Genomic DNA, 24,824 nt, shown 5'->3' with positions numbered 1-24,824 from the left:
AAGAATCGGTTTCAGAACGTCATTTCTACTGCGGTATGTTCTTCATTTCTGCATTTTTCATTTCTGATTCAGTTCGTCATTTCTACTGCGTTTTGTTCGTCATTTCTTAACATTTTCATTCATTTGGTTTCAGGCATTGCAAGTGTTTTTGACAATGTTAGGGATAATCCTGATGGGTTTAGTGTGTGGTATGTTATATAATATACTTTCTCTCTTGATATAATTATATGATACTTTTGGTTTTTTTTCCCGATTTTATCTTATCTGTGATACCTATTGAATTTCACCCTCAATCATGTATTTGGTGTTGGTTTCTTGTTTACTGACTACCATTTTATTTGATATTTCAGAATATTGAAAGGTTTTAATTGTTGATTCTGGTCTGGGTATATAGTCAGCTTATGAAGTTTTAGTTCAAGTTTTCAAATATATAGAGCCATGAGTTTTGTTTTTCGAGGAGCAAGAGGTGATATAGAAAATGGGTTTCCAGGATTTATGCCTGAGAGGCGTGCATTGGTATGTACTGCCTGCATCAATTATTATTTGCATAAATGTGTTATTATATCTAAAAAATTTGATGCTTTATTGTTTCTTTGATTTATGTTTAATGAATAAAGTGTTGTTTTGTACTGATTTCAATCTTTTCTTCAGCGTGTTCATGCAGCACGTCCTAGTAATTCCAACTCACTCACTTTTCTCGTAACAGGTATGTTTTCAAATTAAGTTTCTTTTATAATTTGTTGTGTAGATAATTTGCATTTTTATATTTTCTCCAATGTTCCATTCACAACTTAATCCGTATATATTTCAGTTCTCCTGTTATTCATGATACTGAACTCCCACCAGATGTCACCAAATTTTCTGGTAAGGTCTTATGTATCTAAACAAAGCATATAAATTTCATCTAAAAAAATATGAACTTGTTAATATCGTTTATGATTTATGAGGTTTTCTGTTTGTAGCTCTGGCTAGTGCTTGGTGTTTTTTTGATGGCTACAATGCTAAGGATGTATGCGACATGTCAACAGCTTCAAGCCCAGGCCCAAGCTCATGCAGCAGCAGCCAGTGGCCTTCTTGGCCACACAGAACTACGGTTGCATATGCCTCCATCGATAGCACTTGCAAGCCGAGGGCGTCTGCAGGGTCTCAGACTTCAGCTGGCACTTCTTGATCGGGAGTTTGATGATCTAGGTTTGTTTGTTCTTTTCATAGTATAAATTCTTACTCTGTTTCACAATAAATTTTTTACAACCTTTTGAAATTAAAAAATATTGTAGTTAATTTATGTGTTCACTACTCTTCAGGTGTATTATATAATAATATTCCTAATTCGTTTTATTTTTCCTTTTCCAATTTTAGATTATGAAACTTTAAGAGCTCTGGATTCGGATAATGTTTCTACTGCACCTTCTATGACTGAAGAAGAGATAAATGCTCTTCCAGTTCACAAATACAGGGTTTCTGTTCCCCAAAAGTAAGTGATCAGTCCGATCAGTTGTTATATATTCCCTTAAATTATAGAGAAACGTGGTTAAACTGTTTATATAAGTTGTAAGTTGTCTTTTTAAGTTATCTTGAAGAGCATATTGAAATAAGCTAAAAACAACTTAAAGTCGTAATCTTTTCCCAAACAATGAGACAAATGCTTATATTAGTAGATCACCTCAAAATAGTTGTTCATAAGCCAATCCAAACAAAATCTATATATCTATATATTGTATGCTTAAACTATTCAATGACTTTTTACCATTCGAAATTATTTAATTTAATGCATTGATATAGATTAATGTTACATATACTTTTAAATTATATGAAAATAAGATCCCATTTGAATATTTGATGCAACTAATGAAGACAATGGGAAGCTTCTACCTATAATTAACAGTTGGTAAAATAAAATGCATGATAATGCATTTTTATATGGGTATTACATGATGAGTTAAAAATAAATAGCACATTTATCATTGTTGGGCTTGGGACTTCGAAAATCTATGCCATTATATTATTTTCTTGAATATCTTTTTATCATTTTTATAGACCATTATGGCTATATATAGACCACCATCTCTGACATTGTCTGGTGAATTTTCCACCAGTTGATGTTCCCATAAGGGAGATAAATAGCAAAATGATGAGTATACAACATCGATTATTTTCCTTACTATCAAATTACTATATTTTCATTTGGAGTGATGGCAGGTTTGCATGATTAATTTCTTTTTGTTTCTAGCAGAAAACGCAGGATAATTCAAATGCGGCTGGAAACTCAAAAGCCTCAGATGATGATCTCACCTGCAGTGTATGCTTGGAGCAGGTTAATGTTGGAGATGTACTTCGTAGCTTGCCCTGCCTGCATCAGGTGTGTTTAGCTGGTCTGCATTGTTACATTTTAGCAAATAGTTTGTTTTCTATTTGTTTGATGATATATCCTGCCAGTTCACTTAGTCATCTCAGCTAATGTTCATCTAAGTCACTAATATATGCAAGAAGTCAAATCATGTATTTTGTGTGCGTTGACACTCATTCTGAATTCCGGAGTGTTGGCACCTAGATTTTACCAAGGGTGGACAAATGCACGTGCTCTCTTGCGCCCACACACACTTAAAAGCCAATAGTCACTTTGAACTTAATAGAAAGAAGATCAAGCTTTTTATGTCATGTTTTAATCTTCATTTCTGTTATAAAATTTTAATGAAAAAAGTGTAGTTGAAATCCTTTAAAATTTTAGCTACAGTTGAAATTGGATGTGCAAGATATTGACTTTTTGTTAGCATTGCCTTTGTTTTGAAAAGTATTTTTCTTTGGATGTTCCATCACGAGCTTGAGTTTATCATTGAGAAAAGGCATCTTTGATGTAGTTGAACATTTATTGTGGAATATTCTCCAGTTTTAAATTTATAAACTGATTTTAGTAGTTAGGTATGTTGAAAACCTTTTATATTCTCCCCCACCCCAAACAAACATTAAATCAACATTTCAGTTTTAAGTGAAGTAAATTGACAGTGGCATGATATTAACTAGTATTATATTAAGAAGTCAGGCTATTCGTAAGTATATAAAAATCTCATGCTTGACACTCTTTATAATTTTATCTCAATTTGTAACTGATGCTGTTTATTTGTTTTCTAGTTTCATGCTAATTGCATTGATCCTTGGTTGCGGCAACAAGGGACGTTGGAATTAATTCAAAATATGTTATATTATTATGTAGTACTTTGATGAATTCAAGTGTGCATTTTATACAAAGGATCAAGTGGACGAAATCAAAGAGGAGTGGTGTCAATTCATGATAAAGCTCAATGTTTGTTCATAAATTTGTGTAATTAATGTGTACATTTGTAGTATATGTTATGACTTGTAAATGTGTACATAAATTTGTATATATTTTGATACATTTAAGGCAAAATTGGTTTGAATTGGTATATATATATATATATATATTTGTTAGCCAAAAATTGGTAGAAAAAAGGCCAAAATGACATATATAAAATGTGATAATTGTCTGTCAAAATCTGGTTGAAAACAGGTAGAAATTCTGGTTTATAAACCTGGAAAAAATGTGGTTTAAAACAAAAGCTTCAAAAAAATTCTTATACCTTAGACAGCGCTTTTGTAAAAAGCGCTGTCTAAGGGGGGGATTAGAAAGCGCTTTAGGCAAAAGTGCTGTCTAAGGGGGGGGGGGCTTAGACAGCGCTTTTTGAAAAGCGTTGTCTAAGATATACCTAAAAAAATTAAAATAGGAGGGTCTTAGAAAGCGCTTTTGGCCAAAGCGCTGTCTAAGGGGGTGGGGCTTAGACAGCGCTTTTCAAAAGCGCTGTCTAAGGTATACCTAAAAAATTTAAAATAAGAGGGTCTTATAAAGCGCTTTTGGCCAAAGCGCTGTCTAAGGGGGGGGGGGGCTTAGACAGCGCTTTTAAGATTTAAAAAAGCGCTGTCTAAACCTTTAGCAGCGGAGGTTTAGACAGCGCTTTAAAGCGCTGTCTAAGGCTAAAAAAAGCGCTGTCTAAGGTCTTGTTTGTTGTAGTGTCTTTCCTTCCCTTCCTATGGATCTTGCGCCAAGCGCGAACCATCCTGCCCTTCAAGCCTTGGGGATCTTTACTCTCCTGGAAGAATGCACCTTCTAACAGAATGTTATTAGGTTTATCCTTTAGGGGGAACCCAAGCTGACGACGTGCCGAAATAGGGTTGTAGTTAATCCCACCACATGTACCAAGAAGAGGCACATTGGAGAATCCACCACAAGAGTCGACAATCTGCACACCATCATATACACGGTTGTACCAACAGATATCATCATCAGTGAGAGACATAAGTCTCATGGACCACCGTAGACATCCTTTGTTCTCCTTGAAGGCGACTGTTTGCGGCAAGTGCGCAATAAACCAATTGTATAGCAGAGGCAAATAACACACAATGGTACCACCACCCTTTGCATTCCTCATATGCAAAGAAAAGTAAGTGTCACCCAACAGAGTCGGAACGGGATTAAGAGTAGAGAAAATCCTAATAGCGTTCACATCCACAAACTTGTCGATGTTGGGGAATAGCACTAGCCCATAAATGAGAAGTACAAATATGGCCTCAAAGGTGTCCTCGCTCATGGCCTCCCCATATAAGGTAGCTTGAGCAATGAGGAACTCAGAAGGGAGACCTTGAATTCCACCTTTGGTAGTCATATGAGCACCAACCAGAGATTCATCTATATGCAACATATCAGCAATCTCTTGAGAAGTAGGAACCCTCTCTAAGCCACTAAACGACAACTGATCCAGAATAGGTATACTCACAAGATAGGCATACTCCTCAAGCGTGGGAAAAAGCTGGAAATTCGGAAATGTGAAGCAACGGTACAAGGGATCATAGAACTGCACCAATACGCTCATCAAACCTTCGTCCACTTGAGTAGCCAGAATAGATAGAAGCTTCCCATGACAAGCCTTGAAACCCAAGGGATCTAATACATAGGATGTCAAATTCCTTAGCTCTTTCAAGTCGGGTTGTCTGAAACTGTACTTCTTCATATTCCTTTTTTGTTTGTCCATGTCTGAAAATTTGCAAATAGACCTCTTAAGTTCCTTGAAAATTTTCTCATTATTTATGATATGGATGCAAATGGGTGCATGAATGAATGCATGGATGCAACAATCACACTCAAGGATCAAGAAAAGCACACCACACAAAGGTCATGGGATGGATCAAGTTATCCTTATCAATCCTCCATTTTGGTGGATTATGGTTTACACCCTATCAACACCCAAGTTCCATTGATATTAAGGATACAAGAACGGATCAAACATGAATCAAGGGTTTGTTGCAAGTCACGAGCATGGAGTCTCGGTTAAAAACCACCCAAAGGGAATGTACTAGGGTTTAAACCTTCCAAACATGTTCTACAAGAGGTTCCCATAGTCATCATCCCATCTTTCGGATATTATCGGATAAACGACTACTCGTATTCCAAAAATATTCTCAAGAGAGACTCTTATGAGTGTAGTATCGCGTAGCAATCGTATCAAATCTTACACTTGAACGACTTTCGCACTACGTCCTAAAAAATAGCCCAAGATGGGCTTGGTAAACTAAGGTCCTTGGCTTCTAAGGTCTATATTGGAAAGAGTAATGCCTAACCACGACTACTCGTGTGACATTATTGATCCCAACATGACCTCCACCAAGTGAATGGGCTTGCAAGTCAACTTGCTAAGGAATAACTCCACACAAGTCAACAAGACTATGCCATTCTCCTGTCCTAAGTGCACTCGAGTTCAGGTATAGAACTCATCTCACAAAGATCACCAAGCATACAAGGAATTAATATATCAAGCAATTAAATCATTACATACAATACAGTAATCTCAAATTGCACAAAAAATATGTCACAAAAGAATAATATACAATACAATACAACAAATATGAAAAGTAGGCAAAACCCACTAGGCAAATGTTCCCCAGCAGAGTCGCCACTTTTCTGTAGCGGGGTATTCGTTACCTTTAGATTTATTGACTAAATCAAAAGTAAACCATACAAGTCGAGTCGCCACCGCACTTCTATTTATCCAAAAGAAAGGTTAGAAAGCGAACAAAAACCGAGAAGTTTTATCGAATCAAAAACTATTAAAAAAAGTCAGAGATCGGGGTAAGGGGGTTGGTTATGCAATGGGAAGGTGTTAAGCACCCAAAACATCCTAGGTACTCCTAGGGAGCCCTTTTCACACTTGTTGTAAGGTTGGTATTTTTGTGAAAATTTGTTTGTGCAAACATGATTTGGGAGATGAGAAGAGAATATACAAGTTATTTACAATTTTGTGTTTGAATGGATAAACCCATTGCCTATGTACCATCTTAAAAAAGATTAGGATCAAAACCTTGTAGTTCGGGGTAGAAATCTCAAAACAAGTTGGTGAATTGATTGGTCCAAAAGCCTTAAGGTCTTTTGTTATCCAAGGGAGAAAACTCAACCTAAAACCACAAATCCACCATGTGAGGATGTCTTCAACATGCTAGTGAGGGGTTAACCCTATAATAAGCATGGAAGACTCATTGTCTATCACTAAGGATATAGGTGAGTATTATACCTACCTCAAGGATAACTCAAACCTAATAGCTAAAGGTTATGAAAAGTTTTGATAAGAAAGTGGCCATTGAAACCACAAAAGCATTTGAATGAGTTATATTTACCAATGAAAAGTATTTACAAAATATGGTCAAAGTTGACTTAAAGATTTAATTCAAAATAAGTGTCATGAAAAGAAAGTTTGACAATCAAAAGCATAATGCTTAGGTTTCTAATGTTTGAAAAGAAGTGGTAATGTTTGCACAAAAGTTTTGGCTTGGGTTAGAGTGGAGAGAAGAAGAAGAATGGATAAAGTCCTAAGCATACAAGAGATGAAGGGAAAGAAATAAGACCACAAATTGAGTTCCCTTCTTGAGATCATATTGATGATCCAAGTAGCTCCCATCCTTTGGAATAAGCAAGCAAACAAGTGTATACTCAAGCAATCAATCAAGCAAGCAAGCTCTTAGAAGATCCCCAATGGCTCTTAGAGCTCTCTCTTTAGAAACTCATGACAATGGTTCTTCACTTAGGCTCAATGTTGGAATCCCTAGCACAAGAACACACACATCAAAAAGTTTTATCAAGCAAACAAAGAATGGACAAGAAGGAGTTTAGAAATTGGTCCTTTCAATTCTTCTTCAACATTAAGCATTCTAAAGGCAGGAGGCCTAGTTGCTCTTTGACTTTTATAGCACTCTAAAGGCCTAACGCCTAGTTGCTCTTTGACTCCATTTTGCATAGGAAATGTCCTAAAGTCTAAGTCCTTTTTGTCCATTTTGCATTTGGTCCACAACAATCAAAATAAAACACAAGCACAATAATATATACACAATTATGTGCTCAAGTGAGCAAAAGGCAAATTGCATTAACATAAACATGTGCTCAAATGAGCAAAGGGCAAAAGCAAATGAATAATATATACAAGAATAGTAAATTGCATAAATGTAAAGTGCAAGAATTAAATGTTAATGGTTAATGGTTAGTGTTAGTATTAGTGTGCCATAAGGCAATTTAGCGCTATGTTAAGCAATCGTAATTGGACTTATGTAGAAGTCACAACTATCTGAGGTCGGTCAATAATAATGTAGGCAAAAACACAAGTTAGAGATTTTGATTAGTGAATCAAACTCCTACAACTTGCCATGCCAAAAGAAGATGAGAAATGATCTTGTATTGATTTAGGTTCTTTGCTTGATTAGGAAGCAACATATCCTTAATGCAAAGTCATTCACTTGATCTATAATTAAGATGAATTAAATTTGAATCAAGGAAGGTTAAATCTCCCATGTATCAAGGCTAACCACCAAACTTTAACTCATTGATAAGAAAAGAAAAAAAAGAAGAAGAAGAGGAATAAAATTAAAGTGCATTAATGGAAATGAAATGAGATAATCAACAATCATTGACCAAAGATAGAGGAGATCAAGGTCAAACAATAGTAAACAGAAGTAAGATGAAGATTAGAAGTCAAGAAATAAATAAAATATTTTTGGTATTTTTCAAAAGTAAAATAATACATGAATTAAAATAATAAAGAAAGGTCAAATTTCAAATTCACTTCAAATCGACTTTTAAAAGTCCAAGTGAATTATCCTAAGTTCAACAAGGTCAAAAAAAGTTTGACAAAAAATTTCAGCATTTTTAGAAGTCAGAAACTATTTTTAATCAATTAAAAATGCATAAAAATAACCTAATTGAATTAAAATCTCAAATAAATCTCAAATCAATTAATAAATTGATGAGAATATTTTTCATAGATCTATCATCATTCAAAGAGGTTGGAAAAATATTTTTGTATTTTTTGAATATCAAAAACTATTTAAAATGAAATAAAAATAACCAGAAAAGAGAAAATTCCTAAAAAATAACAAATGATAAAATAAAAAATATTAAAAATCATTTTTAGAAACTAGAAATTAAAAGAAGAAAAATGCAATTGGTCTCACATTTTTTGGACCATTAATGAAGGAGATATGATTTTTTGAAATGAAAAGGAATTATAGAAATAAAAAGAAAATGAAATTTGAAATTAAAATTGCAAAAAACGGGGAGCGTTAGATGGAGAGCTCATTAATTGAGCTGGAAAATCGTGTGGACCACATGCGCGCTTCAACCATGCGCTTCAGTCAATGCATCACACACATGGCCAATAAATAAGTCATAACATTGAGTGGCTGTGATCAAATCTGGAAAACGAATCGTGTGGCTCATAATCAACCTGGCAACCAGACGGTGGTGTACACCACCGTCTTCTCCGGCCAACCTCCGGCGACGGCCAAAGTTGCAGAGAATAAAATATTCACCAATAGCCACGATCCAGGTACCAAATGAAAGTTGTGGTGATGTACATCACCCCTGTACCAACCAAATTCGCTCTAGGCTCCCATAGTAAGAGGAATCAGAGCTTGAATTTTGTGGTGTTCAACTGAAACTTGTTGGATTTTGAAAATTAAAAGCTCAGAAAGATTGCCTAAATGTAGAGGACTTCAGACAACACAACAACAACAAGAAATAAGCAATATGCAAGTAGATTCGAAGAAAATAAAATTTGAAGTGAACCTCTGAATTGCAGAGCTTGAGAGCATGATCTTTTGATGTTAATGCTTGCAGTATCTTCTATGGATCAAGGTGAGCAAGGTTTAGGAACTGTAGATCTAAAAATCAATCAAGGAAATTGAAGTTTAGATCTGAAAAATTTGAGAGAAAATGGTGAGTTACTTTGAGTATGGTTGAGGGATAATTCGTGCAGCATGTAAGGCGCCCTTAGGTTGCTGAAATGAGAAGCATTGGCCTTGTATTTATAGTAGATTGTAGCTGATATGCATGAACAAAGCATTGCATGGATGGAAAGGGCCTCCATGCATGGGCCTGTACAGGTGCATGGAGGGCCCAATTCCACTTGGATTTGCAAGCTTATGCCAAATGAAATCAGAATGGACGTGCAGATTGTGTATGCTTTGCTCATGCAATGCATTTTTAAATGGTTTCCAAAATTGTACCAACTTGTTCATTTCTTCGAAAATGGCATTTTCCAAACTGAAGCATAACCTTATGGGTAATGGTTGGAAATATTTTTGCATGAGGATCATTTTTTATGTTGACCAAAACTTCATTTGACATTTGGAAATTGGTGAAAAATGATCATGAAGTGTAGGGTGCAAAACATGTACATATGAAAATTTCAAAATGGCCAAACTTCAAGCCTTTTTGTTTCAATGATGCAGTCTCCAAATGACAAAACCTTCAACATAAAAGTTGTATATCTTTTCAAGACAAAAAATTTGGACTTAAATTTTGCATCATTTGGATTTTTGATGAAGACGTTATGGGCACTTGAAGTTGGACTTTTTCACATTTCAATGCCTTTGGTCCAAAGTGACCTATAATGTTTTGCATATCACATGTATTTATTTTAGGATTTTGAAATTTTTCCAAACATAAACATTTAATTAGACATCTTAATATTTCCAATGCATTTGATCCCACCTCAAAATCATGAAAAATGAATGAGTTATGTGCTTGGGAAATTGACCCAAAATTAGGGTTTCAGTCAAAATGACCTATAATGTCTTGAAATGGATGATGCCCTTCCAAGATTCAAATCAATTTTTGATGAACATAAAAGTTGTTCATATGATTCTTAAGAACATTTTTTATCTTGGGGTCATCTCCATTTGACAAACACATCATAAGTTAGGTCACAGTGTACTTCAAAATAGTCAGATGAATTGACTGATCAACTTCTCAAGTCCATACTTCAAATCTTGATGAATTGATGATTGAGGACACTAAAATAAGCTCAAATATGCATTAAATGATGCATTAAATAACTTCCCTTGAATTCATTTGATCATGGGTTGAGGTTGTTTCATGAGCAAGGCACGGTTGATGAACAGATGAATTAGGGTTTCCTTGGGAAACAAGCCTCAAGCCCCTTGGTTTGCTTTGATCAAAATGATGATTTGAGATATTTGGGAGGCATATTTGATGGATGAGAGATTTGGGAACCATTTCCATGCTTGCTTTCATCTTCACTTGGCCATATCAATGCACATAGGGCCACCTAGAAGCTTTGGATCTTGTGACTGCTCAAGCTACAAACAAAAGATGTTAGTGACATATTTTTGTGCTTTTGGTTAGTAAATAAAATGAGAAAAGCAATAATATACAATTCAAGCATGCTTGGTGATCTCAAACCAACTCACAAAAGTTCCCACCCTAGGGTAAGAGCCAAGATGCTTATGATCCTTGAGGCAAGATGCAAATGCAATATTATGATGCCATGAGGGATCTTAGGGTCAAAATTAGGGTCTTACAGATATTAATTTGGTAAAATTCCTCCTTTGATCAATTTGAGTTTTGATCCATTCCCCTCCCTCTTCATCTAATTCCCCTTCTTTATGCATCCATTTCATTAGGCCTATGATGTTTATAAAAGTCCTAAGGCTAGTTGATTGCAAAATCATCATAAGTATGGATGAGATTAAGCCACCTCTTTTGCATATTCTTTTTTGTGTGTGGTATGTTTCATGAGCATAGTCAATCATTAGACTATGTCTCTAACATGCATTAACACCAAAATTCTATTGCCTGACCTCAAATAGTTGTGACTTCTACATAAGTCCAATTATGATTGCTTAACATAGAGCTAAATTTTTGACACAAAAGGCATAACGTTCTAGTTAGTAAGATTGTAAGTCTCCCCTCTTTCATGGTATTGTATGGAAACTTGGCCTTTTTTCCTTCCTTGTGATAAGTGGGTTGAGTGTTCTCCAAAGAATGACTTAAAACAAAAAAAGCAAAAAACAAAACAATACTAACTTCTAACTCATGAACAACTAACATTTAATTTTAGGCCATTTACTTTTAATGCACTTTAACTTTCAAGCTCTATTCATTTGCCATTATTCATACCATTCTAATTGTTTATATTAATGCCTTTTCACTTTGTCCATTTGGACCATGTTGTTTAATATATCTTGTTTGTGTATATTTTGTTTGTTTGTATGGTCTTTGACGATTAATGTACATAATAAGAAACAAAAAACCCTAAAAGACTATTGTGTGGACTGTTGGTTTGATCTTGAACAATTGGACTTAGAATTTAGGCAACATTCCTATGCTAAAGGACTTGGCCAATGCCAACTTTAATGTAACTAAGTGCTTGCAATTTAAAACTTCATCTGATACATCATTGAAGATCCCTTTGATTCCATCTGCAACATGATCATTGTGAAGTTGTTATTTTGAACCCGTGACTTGTGGAATTCATCTGCTACATGGGCAAATTTGAAAGAGATCATGGAATGGCTAAGGATTGGATAGGGCTATCTTTATTTGATGCCTTTCTCTTTAAGATAATATTGTATGCATTGTTTGTGGCTTGATTCTAATATCCAAGGGAATTTGGGTTTTCTATAAGACATTCTTGTCTATTGGATTGCTACCCATTGGTCAGATCTTTTCAACTCTTAAGTTTTAATTTTGTACATAGGATTAGTCTCTTCATCTCCTCCACACTTACTTAATTTCAAAATCTCTCCCTCCTTTTAAAAATTTCTTCTTTGCTTGAACTAGTTTTGTTCTAAACTTTGACCACTTTACAAACTAGAAACTTTGGCCTTACGCCATTGCATTTTCAAACTTCTTTTCTTAATCAAACTTGTAAATAGACTTAATTATACTTAACTTAAACTTTCAAAAAAGCCAAAAAAGAACTAACTCATTCAAACCATTTTTAGGCCTTTGTGCCTTTCAAACTTAATTTTTGTTAAAAGCAATGCATCCACTTTGAAATTTGTATCACGAACTACGAGGTTTTGATCCCTCATTTTTATGTTGGTACGTAGGCAAAAGTCTGAAGGTCTTGTCAAACACAAAAATATAATTAATAAATTCTTTTCTCACCTCCCCCCCCCCCCCCATTCTATTTGTTTGTAAACATCACTTTGTACAAAATACATATGCACACAAAAAAGGGCTCCCTAGGAGTACCTAGGACACTTTGGGTGCTAACACCTTCCTTCTGTGTAACCAACCCCCTTACCTGTAATCTCTGACATTTTATTAGTTTTGATTTGAAAACTTCTTACTTTTGTGTTTTGTTCGTACTTTTTCCCTTTTCCCTTGGAAGCAATAAAAGCGCAGTGGCGACTCTTGTTATTTGAGATCTTGCTTATCCATAGCTTGATGATCATGAATTTACCACTATAGAAATTAAGTGGCGACTCTGCTGGGGACTAGTCTCCAGTGGGTTTAGCCTACTTTTTTGTGTGTATATAATTGTATATATAAGATGTATGAATATTTGTTTGTATGATATAATTTGCTTGTTGTGCTTGGTGATCTCTGAGTGGTGAGATAAGTTCTAACCCGAACTTGAGTGCAATTAAGATAGGAGGATGGTAGAGTCATGTTCGACTTGTATGGAGTAGTCTTTAACAAGTGTGCTTGAAATTCATCTACTTAGTGGAGACCCTTTTGGATTTGGAAATGTCACAGAAGTATTTACGGTTAGGCATTACTATCTCTAATTTGGGTCCGAGAAGCTGAGGATCGTAGAATCAATACCCCCTCTTGGCCTATTTAGGACGTAGTGCGGAGAATGTTCAGGTGTAGACTTGATAACAGTTATTACGTGATACTACACTCAGACGAGTTTCTCTTGAGAATATTATGGGTCGATGAGTCAGTCATCTTATCCTGTAATATCTGATAGATGGAATTAAGACTCTGAGAACTTTTTAGAACATGATCTACAATGTTTTGTCCTTAGTTCACTCCTTTGGGATGGTTCTTACCCAGACTCCATGCTCGTGACTTACAACAAACCCTTGATTCTTGGTTGATCCAATCAAGTCTTGTCAATATCAATGGAACTTGGGTGTTGATAAGGTGAAAACCATAATCCACCAAAATGGATGATTGATCTTGACAATGACTTGATTCATCCCTTGACCTTTGTTTGCTTGCCTTGTGTGTGATCCCTTATCTATGATTATTGCATTCATGCATTCATGCGCATCATAACATTCATCACATAAAAATTTCAAGGAACTGAGGTATTATTTGCAAATATTTTCAGACCATGGATTATGGACGAAGGAACACTAAGAAGTACAGTTTTAGATGTTTCGACTTAAAAGATTTAAGAAAGCTAGCATCTTTTATATTAGATCCCTTGGACTTCAAACAATGCCATGGGAAGCTTCTATCTATCTTGTGTGCTGACGTGGTTGAAGGACTCCTGAGTGTGCTTGTGCAGTTCTATGATCCTCTCTACCGTTGCTTCACTTTCCCAGATTATCAGCTTATGCCTACATTGGAGGAGTATGCCCATCTCTTGGGAATACCCGTTTCTAGTAGAGTGCCTTTTAGTGGATTGGAGGAGATTCCTAGATCTCATCTTATTGTTGAAGCTCTTCACTTGAAGAAGTCTGAGATAAAGGCTCATTGGGTGAAGAAATGAGGTTTATTTGGGTTGCCATTTGATTTCCTCATCAAGGAAGCTATTGCCTTTGCTCAAGCCGGTAGTATGGATGCTTTTGAAGCTATCTTTGTGTTGCTCATCTATGGATTAGCTTTGTTCCCTAACATTGACAGTTTTGTTGATGTTAACGCCATTAGACTTTTCTTGATTGGTAATCCTGTGCCTCCTTTGTTGGGTGATATGTATTTCTCTTTGCATCTAAGGAATTCAAAAGGTGGATGGACTATTGTTTGTTGCATTCCTCTTCTATAAAAGTGGTTTATTTCGCACTTACCTCAGACACCTGCTTTTGTGGAGAAAAAACAATGTCTACGGTGGTCTCAGAGACTCATGTCTCTCACTAATGATGATATAGTTTGGTATGATCCTTCTTTGAGCAGTTTGGAGATTATTGATTTTTATGGTGATTTCTCTAATGTGCCTCTCATTGGTACACAAGGAGGAATTGACTACAACCCTGCTTTGGCTCGTCGTCAACTTGGGTTCCCCTTGAGAGACAAACCTAATAAAACTTTGTTAGAAGGTCTTTTCTATCAAGAGGGTAAAGATCCCCAACATTTAAAGCAGAAGATTGTGCATGGTTGGCATAATGTGCATAGGAAAGGAAGATCGGAGCTTGGTCCGCGCAACTGTGTAGCTTTGGAAGCTTACACTCTTTGGGTGAAGAAGAGAGATTTGGAGTTAAAAATGACTTATCCTTGTGAGAGACCTATATCTATGGTTGTGGTTGAGCCATTAACTCTCCCTAACCAATATGTAGAGGAGTTGGAAGACGCACTCCCCAAGATGAAGTAAGAGAAAGATATGTGGGAAGAGTGTTTTCGTGCTTTGACCAAGAAGCATGAGGAGTTGCAGTTGGAGTATAAGGATAAAGATGCACTTATTGAGCTACTTGAAGACCGAGTGACAAAGAGACAGAGAGATTCGGAGGTTCCATCTTCTAGCATGCCTCATCCTTTCGTCGCTTGGAAGAAGATTGTTGATTAGCTTGTCCTCGAGAAGACTCAGATGAAGGCTTCTTTTGAGATCGAGATTCGACGCATTCGAAGGAAGTACGCTCCTTCGGCTAGATCTTCTAACGTTGTTAGGGATCCTTAGGATGACTAGTCTCCTTTTCTCTTGTATTTTTCATTTGGTTTCTGAAATTGTACTCAGTGTAATCCTTCCAATTCTATAAATAAGAAGAGATTTTTATGGTCATTTGTTGTAAGGTACATATATATATATATATATATATATATATATATAATATATATATATATATATATATATATTATATATATATATATATATATATATATATATATATATATATATATATATATATATATATATATATAATATATATATATATATATATATATATATATATATATGTGTGTGTGTGTGTGTGTGTGTGTGTGTGTGTGTGTGTGTGTGTGTGTGTGTGTGTGTGTAAATGATATAGTAAGTTCCTCGAAAATAAAAATAAACAAACAAGCATTGTATTTCATGCATCATTTGCATAAGCAGGTTTTTCTTTCGCCAGATGTCTCATTGGTGTTTCTTCTGTGTTTCAGTCAAGCTGACTCATCGGTACAACACTCGTGCCAATCATCTGAGAATCATGGAACATCTTGAGCAAGAGAATAGAGAGTTGAAGGACGAGATCGCTCGATTGACTGCCATGATGGAGTCAGTGTTGGTTGCTCAGAGTCAATCTTCTCCAACACCCGCAAGTCCTCCTCCTCAGAGGACTGTGATTTCAGAGGTAGCTACCTCTACCATGCCTACTGCTACCGCTCACTTTGCACCTGCTATGCATGCCGAATTCCTGTGGGGAATGCCGCCAAACTTCATGCCTGAAGGCTTTGCGCCTACTTTTGCTTCTATGCCGGCATCTAGCCCGACCATGTCTGTGCCACCTCCCGTTGTACACACCTTACCTCATGTAGAGGACACCATTTATTATTCTGAGCCATCTGAGGGTCCGGATGTTTATGAGAAAATGGAAGAAATGAATGATCAGTTTCTTGAGCTGCACAAGGACCTGAAGACGTTGCGAGGTAAGGATTTGTTTGGGAAAAGTGTTGCTGAGTTATGTCTTATGCCGAATGTGAAGATTCTGGTGAAATTCAAAGTGCCTGACTTTGAAAAATACAAAGGGAACACATGTCCGCTCAGTCATCTAGTGATGTATACCCGCAAAATATCTACCCAAACGGACAACGATCAATTATTGATCCACTACTTCCAAGACAATTTTACCGGTGCCGCGCTCCATTGGTATATGGGGTTGGACAGTGCAAGCATTCGCACTTTCAACGACTTGGGAGAAGCTTTTGTCAAGTAGTATAAGTACAATATGGATATGGCACCTAATAGATACCAGTTGAGAGATTCAAAGAGTACACGCATAGATGGAGAGAGTTAGCTGCTCAGATCACTCCTCCTTTGGAAGAGAAAGAGATGACAAAAATCTTTTTGAATACCCTGAGTTCATTTTATTATGAATGCATGATTGCCAGTGCCCCCAGTGACTTTACCGAAATGGTAAATATGGGGATGAGGCTTGAGGAAGGTGTTCGAGAAGAACGTTTGTCAAAGGAGGAAGCATCATCAAGCAAGAGATATGGCAAAAGTTTTGGGAAGAAGAAAGATAGCGAAGCTAATGCAATTTCTAGTGGGAGGAAGAGAAGGCCTCATATCAAAAAGAATCAACCATCCCATCAACACCATCATCAAGTATCTTCAGTCATTCCTGTATTTACGAATAATCAAGCAACACCAATTCAGCAACAACAACAACAACGTCAACAACAACAACCACGACAACGAACAAACACCTGCAACAACAACAATACCAAGAATCACCATCAACAAAACTTTGAGAGGAAGAAGGTCTCTTTTGACCCGATTCCTATGACTTATGCAGAGCTTTACCCATCTTTGGTTCTCAAGAGCCTACTCCAACCAAGAAACCCGCCACAAATTCCAGAACCACTTCCATGGTGGTACAAGCCTGAAATCCGTTGTGCTTTTCACCAAGGAGCACACGGACATGACATAGAGAATTGCTATCCGCTCAAGTATGAAGTTCAGAAGCTAGTAAAGAGTGGAATGGTATCCTTTGAGGACCGTGCACCAAACGTGAAAGCAAATCCATTTCCCGCTCATAGGAATTCTTCTGTTAATATGGTGGACGATTGTCCTGGGGAGTTTAAAGTGTTTGATGTTCGTTTCATTCGGAGGTCCTTAGTGACGATGCATAAGGACATTTGTATTGTGAGTGATTCTGAGCATGACCATGATGGTTGTGCTATCTGCAGTCTTAACCCGAGAGGTTGTGAGATTGTGAAAAGGGATATCAAATTGTTCAATCCTGTCATGTAGATGACGATGTGAATGTCATAGTGCCCGTTTTCAAGAATCCCGAGAGAGTGGTGATTCAATACGACAGTAGTAACAGTAACATCGTCAACAACAAATCGGTATCGCTGTTGGTTATACGGTTAGCGCGTCCAGTCCCGTATTCATACGATAAAGCTGTTTTGTATCAGTATAATGCAACAATGATGAAGGATGGTCAAGAGGTCTCGTTGCCTACGACCAGCTCTGTAGTGAGCATTGTTGATGTTACCAAAGTGACCCGCAGTGGTCGTGTGTTTAGACCGTGTTTCCAAAGGACAAAGAAGAATCGGCTGTCAGTAAGGAGGTGGAAGTGCCTGCTGTAGATCCGGTTAGTGCTTCAAAGTATAAGTCTGGTGAATCCAGCAATTTGAAGGCTAATGATGATGATGAGGTACTTCGTCTGATCAAGAAAAGTGAGTTCAATGTGGTAGAGCAACTGCTCCAAACCCCCTCAAAGGTTTTAGTATTGTCTCTGCTTATGAATTCAGAAGCGCACAGGGAAGCACTGTAAAGAGTTCTTGAGCAAGCATTTGTGGAACATGATGTTACGGTGGATCAATTCGATCATATCGTAGCTAACATCAATTCCTGTAACAATCTCAGTTTTTGTGATGAGGAATTCCCTGAGGAGGGTAGAAATCATAACTTGGCTTTACATATCTCTATGAATTGCAAAGATGATGCTTTGTCTAATGTGCTTGTTGACATCGAGTCGTCACTAAATGTGATGCCTAAGTCAACTCAGACAAAGTTGTGATATCAAGGAGCGCCCATGAGGTATAGCGGTGTAATCGTCAAAGCTTTTGACGGTTCACGCAAAATAGTTATTGGTGAAGTGGACCTTCCAGTGAAGATAGGTCTGATTGATTTTCATATTACTTTTCAAGTAATGGATATCCACCTGGCCTACAGTTCTCTGTTGGGAAGGCCATGGATCCATGAGGCGGGAGCTGTTACTTCCACATTGGATCAGAAGCTCAAATTTGTAAGGAATGGAAAGCTTGTTATTATTGGCGGGGAGAAAGCGTTGTTGGTTAGCCACCTGTCATCTTTCTCTTATGTTGAAGCTGAGGATGAGGTTGGAACTCCGTTCCAAGCCTTATCTATTGTTGTTGAAAAGAGAGTTGGGGCACCTATGTCCTCATTGAAGGATGCAAAGAAGATTGTTGAAAAAGGAAATGTTGATCAGTGAGGGCGCATGGTAGAGGTCTCAGACAACAAAGGTAGAACCGGTATGGGCTTTCAGCGAGATTCATCAACTGCAAGGTCTGAGGATATGCGACTTAGCTTCCGTAGCGGAGGGTTCATTCATGGCAATGAACAAACACTTAGATGCTGTGCTAGAGAATGACGAAGAGGAAGACTGCACCAATTTTGTGACGCATGGAAAGGCTTGCAACAATTGGACTGCTGTTGATATTCCTGTTACTTTGCATCAATCTAAGTAATTTCTTTTATATGTTTTAAAAAATCCTTTTCCTATGCCTAAGGGAGAAGTGAACATTGTTTGGGTATTTTGAAATTGATCATTAATAAAATTAATTCTATTCATCCACATCTATGATGTTTTGTTTTTACTTTTTGCTTTATTCTGAAAATGATAATCACAAAAAACATAAATAAATAAAATAATTGTCCATCTGCATAATATTTGGTCACAAAATTCACTTCTCTAAAATCAAAATATCAAATCATTATGCAGGTTGGTTTCTAACCCCATTGAATACAATGATCCTTCTGCTTCTCCAAATTTTGAATTCCCTATGTTTGAGGCCGAGGAGGAAAGTAATGAAGAAGTAAGTGAATAATTATCTCGTCTTCTTGAGCATGATGAAAAGACCTTCTGCCGTGCGAAGAGCAGATTTAGCTAGTCAACTTAGGTTCCTAGGATGATGTGAAGGAAGTCAAGATTGGGTCTCGATTGTGTCCAGATGTTAAGAAGGGGTTGGTTGATCTTCTTCGAGAATATTCAAATGTGTTTGCTTGGTCCTATCAAGACATGCCTGGTGTGCATTCTGAGATTGTGGAGCATAGATTGCCGTTGAAGCTAGAATGCCCGCCAGTTAAGTAGAAATTGAGAAGAACTCATCCTGATATGGCAATAAAGATCAAAGAAGAAGTGTAGAAGCAGATTGATACCAGTTTCCTTGTGACCGCTGAGTATCCGCAATGGGTGGCCAATATTGTACCCGTGCCGAAGAAAGATGGAAAAGTCCGCATGTGTGTTGATTATAGAGATCTGAATAAAGCCAGTCCGAAAGATGATTTCCCTCTGCCACACATTGATATGTTGGTAGACGCACTGCTAAATTCAAAGTCTTTTCATTTATGGATGGATTTTCCAGATATAATCAGATCAAGATGACACCCGAAGATATGGAGAAGACCATATTTCTTACACCTTGGGGAACATTCTGTTATAGAGTGATGTCTTTCGATTTAAAGAATGCTGGTGCAACTTACCAAAGAGCAATGACTACTCTTTTTCATGATATGATGCATAAAGAGATTGAAGTTTATGTCGATGACATGATTGCTAAATCAATTGATGAAGAGGAACATGTCGAGCATTTGTTGAAGTTATTCCAGCGTTTGAGGAAGTATAAACTCCGCTTGAACCCCAATAAGTGTACTTTTGGTGTTCGTTCTGGTGAGTTGTTGGCTTTATTGTCAGCGAGAAGGGTATTAAAGTTGATCCTTCCAAGGTCAAAGTAATACAAGAGATGCTTGCGCCCAAAACTGAGAAGCAAGTTAGAGGTTTTCTCGGCCGCTTGAATTATATCTCAAGATTCATTTCACAAATGACTGCCACATGTGCGCCTATATTCAAGCTTCTTCGGAAAGATCAGTCTTGTGATTGGACCAAAGACTGCCAGAAATCTTTTGATAGTATCAAAGAGTATCTGCTTGAACCCCCGATTTTATCTCCACCTGTTGAAGGAAGACCGTTGATCATGTATTTGAATGTGCTTGAAGATAGTATGGGTTGTGTTCTAGGTTAGCAAGATGAGACTGGAAAAAAAGAATTTGGGATCTACTACCTCGGCAAGAAGTTCACCGACTGGGAGACTCGGTATTCCATGCTAGAGAAGACTTGTTGCGCATTGGCTTGGGCTGCTAAGCGTCTGCGTCAGTATATGTTGAATCATACCACTTGGTTGATATCCAAAATGGATCCAATCAGGTATATATTCGAAAAGCCTGCTTTAACTGGGAGAATTTCTCATTGGCAGATGTTGCTATCAGAGTATGATATTGAATACCGTTCTCAGAAAGCAACCAAAGGTAGTATCTTGGCTGACCATTTGGCTCACCAACCAATTGAAGATTACCAGTCAATGCAGTATGATTTTCCTGATGAAGAGATCTTGTACTTGAAAATGAAAGATTGTGATGAACCATTGCTTGAAGAAGGGCCAGAACCTGGCTCCCGTTGGGGCATGGTATTTGATGGAGCTGTTAATCAATATGGAAATGGCATTGGGGCAGTGATCATTACTCCTCAAGGCACACATTTTCCATTTACAGCTAGATTAACTTTCAACTGTACAAACAATATGGCAGAATATGAAGCTTGCATTATGGGGCTCGAAGAGGCCATTGATCTCAGGATCAAGTATTTAGATGTCTTCGGAGATTCCGCTTTGGTTGTAAATCAGATTAAAGGTGAATGGGAGACAAATCAACCCGATTTGATACCATATAGAGATTATGCGAGGAGGATTTCAACTTTCTTTACAAAGGTTGAGTTTCATCATATCCCTCGAGATGAGAACCGGATGGCAGATGCTCTTGCAACATTGGCATCAATGATTGTAGCGAAGTACTGGAATGAAGTTCCCAAATTGAATGTGATGTGTTTTGATAGACCAGCTCTTGTATTTGCTGTTGAAGAGGTTAAAGATGAGAAGCCGTGGTATTACGACATTTAATGTTTCCTTCAAAGTCAGATTTACCCATCTGGGGCATCTTTGAAAGACAAGAAGACTTTGAGAAGGTCAGCCGGCAATTTCTACTTGAATGGTGAAGTACTGTACAAGATAAACTTCGACATGGTTCTGCTCAGATGCGTGGATAGACACGAAGCAGACTAGTTGATGACTGAAGTGTATGAAGGATCCTTTGGTACTCATTCCAATGGACATGCAATGGCAAAGAAGATGTTGTGAGCAGGTTACTATTGGCCGACAATGGAATCTGACTGTTCCAAGTTTGTGAAGAAATGCCATGAGTGTCAAATATATGCGGATAAGATTCATGTTCCTTCGACACTATTGAATGTTATTTCTTCCCCATGACCCTTCTCCATGTGTGGAATTGATATGATTGGGAAGATTTAGCCCAAAGCTTCGAATGGACATCATTTCATTATGGTGGCAATTGACTACTTCACAAAATGGGTTGAAGCGACATCGTATGCAAATGTAACCAAGAAAGTTGTTGTGAGGTTTATCAAGAATCAAATCATATGTCGTTATGGTGTGCCAAGTAAGATCATTACTGATAACGGATCTAACTTGAATAATAATATGGTAGAATCTCTTGCAAAGATTTCAAGATTGCACACCATAATTCTTCTCCCTACAGACCCAAGATGAATGGGGATGTTGAAGCTGTGAACAAGAACATCAAGAAGATTATTCAGAAGATGGTTGTCACATATAAAGATTGGCATGAGATGCTCCCATTTGCTTTGCACGGGTATCGTACATCCATCCGCACTTCAACAGCGGAAACCCCTTTCTCTCTCGTTTATGGTATGGAAGCAGTGCTCCTCGTAGAGGTTGAGATTCCTTCATTGTGTGTGCTCATGGAAGCCAAGTTGACTGAGGTTGAATGATGTCAGACCAGGTTTGATCAGTTGAATTTGATAGAAGAGAAGAGATTAACTGCCATGTGTCATGGTCAATTATATCAGCAAAGGATGAAGAAAGCTTTTGATAAGAAGGTCAGACCTCGTGTATTCAGAGAAGGTGACCTTGTGCTCAAGAAGATTTTATCGTTCAAACCAGATTCTAGGGGCAAATGGACTCCTAATTATGAAGTCGCATATGTTGTTAAGAGAGCCTTTTTAGGCGGTGCTTTGATTCTTACAACTATGGATGGTGAAGAGTTCACTCATCCTGTGAACACAGATGCAGTCAAGAAATACTTCGCCTAAAAAAAGAAAAGAACAACTCACTAAGTTGAAAACCCGAAAGGGAGGGTTAGGCAAAAAAGGAGCGTCTCGGTGGATTGAAAACCTGAAAGGGCGATCCAGGCAAAAATTAGAGACGTAAAACAGAAAATTTATCCCGATAAATTGAGTATCCTACATTGGGGGAATTTACGCAAAAATTAGGGATTATGGCAAGTAACTGCATGCTACTAACCGTCCAGTATTGGAGAAACTTTATTGAGCATAAGGGTTGATGGTGATTCATTATCCCCAGTGGCGGTCAAAAGCACAACGGATATCAAGAGTTGGCAGAAGGATTAGCGGTCAATTGTATTCAATGTAACCCTTTTTCCATGTAAATTGCCATTTTCAACTTTGTAATGATCTATGGAGTCTTGTCATTTACAGACTACCATTCTATTAAATAAAGTTGATCCTTTACCCAATTATTTCTACTCTTATTTATTTCAGCCAAATAGTTTTAAATTTTATTATGATCATTTTTGAAATTAAATTTTTTTAATCAAAATCATTTTTTAAACATATAAAAGCAAGAATTTTTCAGAGGCAGTTTTAAAGCAATATCAACAGCATTTCGAAAAACAACAAGTCTTAAGTGTGGAGCTCTATTGGTTCCCCCGAGCAGTTAACCCTTCGGGTATCCTTAGTCGAGTTTGCTGATCCAGTTCCCTTGCAGAGTGTTTTGATCCCCAATGGAGCTTATGTATTTTCCCAACTAAGTTGGTTTATTCAATCCCAGACAGAGTTTGTGTGTTTCTCAGCAGGGTTGATTTTCTGTTTTGATCTTCAGTAGAGTAAGATTGATTTCCCTAGTGGATCGCGTTGGTTTCTCCACCAGTAACCATTCGACTCACTCCTAGTCAGAGTTTCCTCCTGGTTTTCGAGCAGCTATTTGTGTTTATCCTCTGTATGGTTGTCTCCCATGTGATATGGGGTTGACCTAAAATTCCTTGCAGATTCGATAATATTTTCCTTTCCTCAATAGATCTCCTCTTTCCCCGGATATTGTTGAGCCTTTGGGATATTGATCTCCCTGTTCTCTGGCAGTTGTATCCCTTTGTTGTGGATTGACCGAGGATTGTAGCGATGATTCAAATCTTTGCGACACCTTTGTATCCTTTGCGATCGTTTTGTCAGCATAATCATCATACATATACATATACATATACATATACATATACATATACATATACATATACATATACATATACATATACATATACATATACATATACATATACACTTATATAATTTCATGATTACATATTTTTGCATAATCATATTTGTTGATTCATTGTATGAGGTTCCTATTCTTTGCTATGGTGGTACTTCATCCCCATACAAGTTCGGTGTCTGTCCTCTCAATGATAGAGGTGTCGACCCCTTAAGAAAAAAGATTTTAACCTTTCTCCCTTCCCCATTGTTTTAGTTTCCTCCCCAGTCGATTATCTGGAAGGAATTACTCCCCTTGAGCTATATTCTCATTGGGTTGAGTCTTGATTGACCCTTTCTTTCTAGATCTTACCTAGATAGATGCTTTTGGTCCCCTGAGAGTCTATTGCCCAGTAACTGGTAATATTCTTCTCATGTTTTTCACTTTTTCCGAATACCCGACAAGAGTAACTTTTTCTCCCCAGCGGATTCATTTTCACGTTTCCCCAGTAAATATATCCTTGATATGTTCATCCTAACCGATGACGAATATTTTCTTCCCTTTCCTTGGGTCTATCCTTGATATGTTCATCCTAACCGATGGCGGATATTCTCATCCTTGGTATTCTACCCAGTAAAAAGGTAGTTGTAATCCCTATTTTGTTCCCCAGAGGGCTAATCCTTGATATGTTCATCCTAACTGATGACGGATTTCCTCCTCTTTGCGATCTTCTACCCAGTAATCGGTAGTTGTAAATCCTGCTCTTCCTCTCAGTAGAGTCTATCCTTGATATGTTCATCCTAACCGGTGACGAATTTTCTCTTTGATGGTCTTCTATCCAGCATTCGATAGATGTAATTCCTACATTTTATTCAATTGGTTTATCCTTGTTATGTTCATCTTAACCGATGACGGGTATCCTCCTTAACAATTCCCAGGCAAGACTATCCTAGATATGTTCATCTTAACCGATGATCGATTTTCTTTCCTTTGAGTCTATCCTTGATATGTTCACCTTAACCGGTGACGGGTATTCTCATCTTCGGTCTTCTGCCCA

The 24,824-nt window shown here is 37.3% G+C and overlaps 1 protein-coding gene across 1 annotated transcript; it reads left to right on the top strand.

Annotated features, from left to right (window-relative positions):
• Positions 1–350: 350 nt before the first annotated feature.
• On the top strand, positions 351–4,303 carry LOC127123392 (E3 ubiquitin-protein ligase SDIR1). Its single transcript, XM_051053614.1, has 8 exons — positions 351–516; positions 652–706; positions 812–864; positions 963–1,191; positions 1,360–1,463; positions 2,234–2,359; positions 3,130–3,194; positions 4,288–4,303. Exons 1-8 carry the CDS (start codon positions 439–441, stop codon positions 4,301–4,303), a joined length of 726 nt encoding a protein of 241 aa, XP_050909571.1. The 5' UTR covers positions 351–438.
• The last annotated feature ends 20,521 nt before the right edge of the window (positions 4,304–24,824 follow it).

This window comes from Lathyrus oleraceus, chromosome 2 (genome assembly GCF_024323335.1).
Source record: "Lathyrus oleraceus cultivar Zhongwan6 chromosome 2, CAAS_Psat_ZW6_1.0, whole genome shotgun sequence".
Classification (NCBI taxonomy): domain Eukaryota; kingdom Viridiplantae; phylum Streptophyta; class Magnoliopsida; order Fabales; family Fabaceae; genus Lathyrus; species Lathyrus oleraceus.
This window is presented reverse-complemented; position numbering and strand designations above follow the sequence as displayed.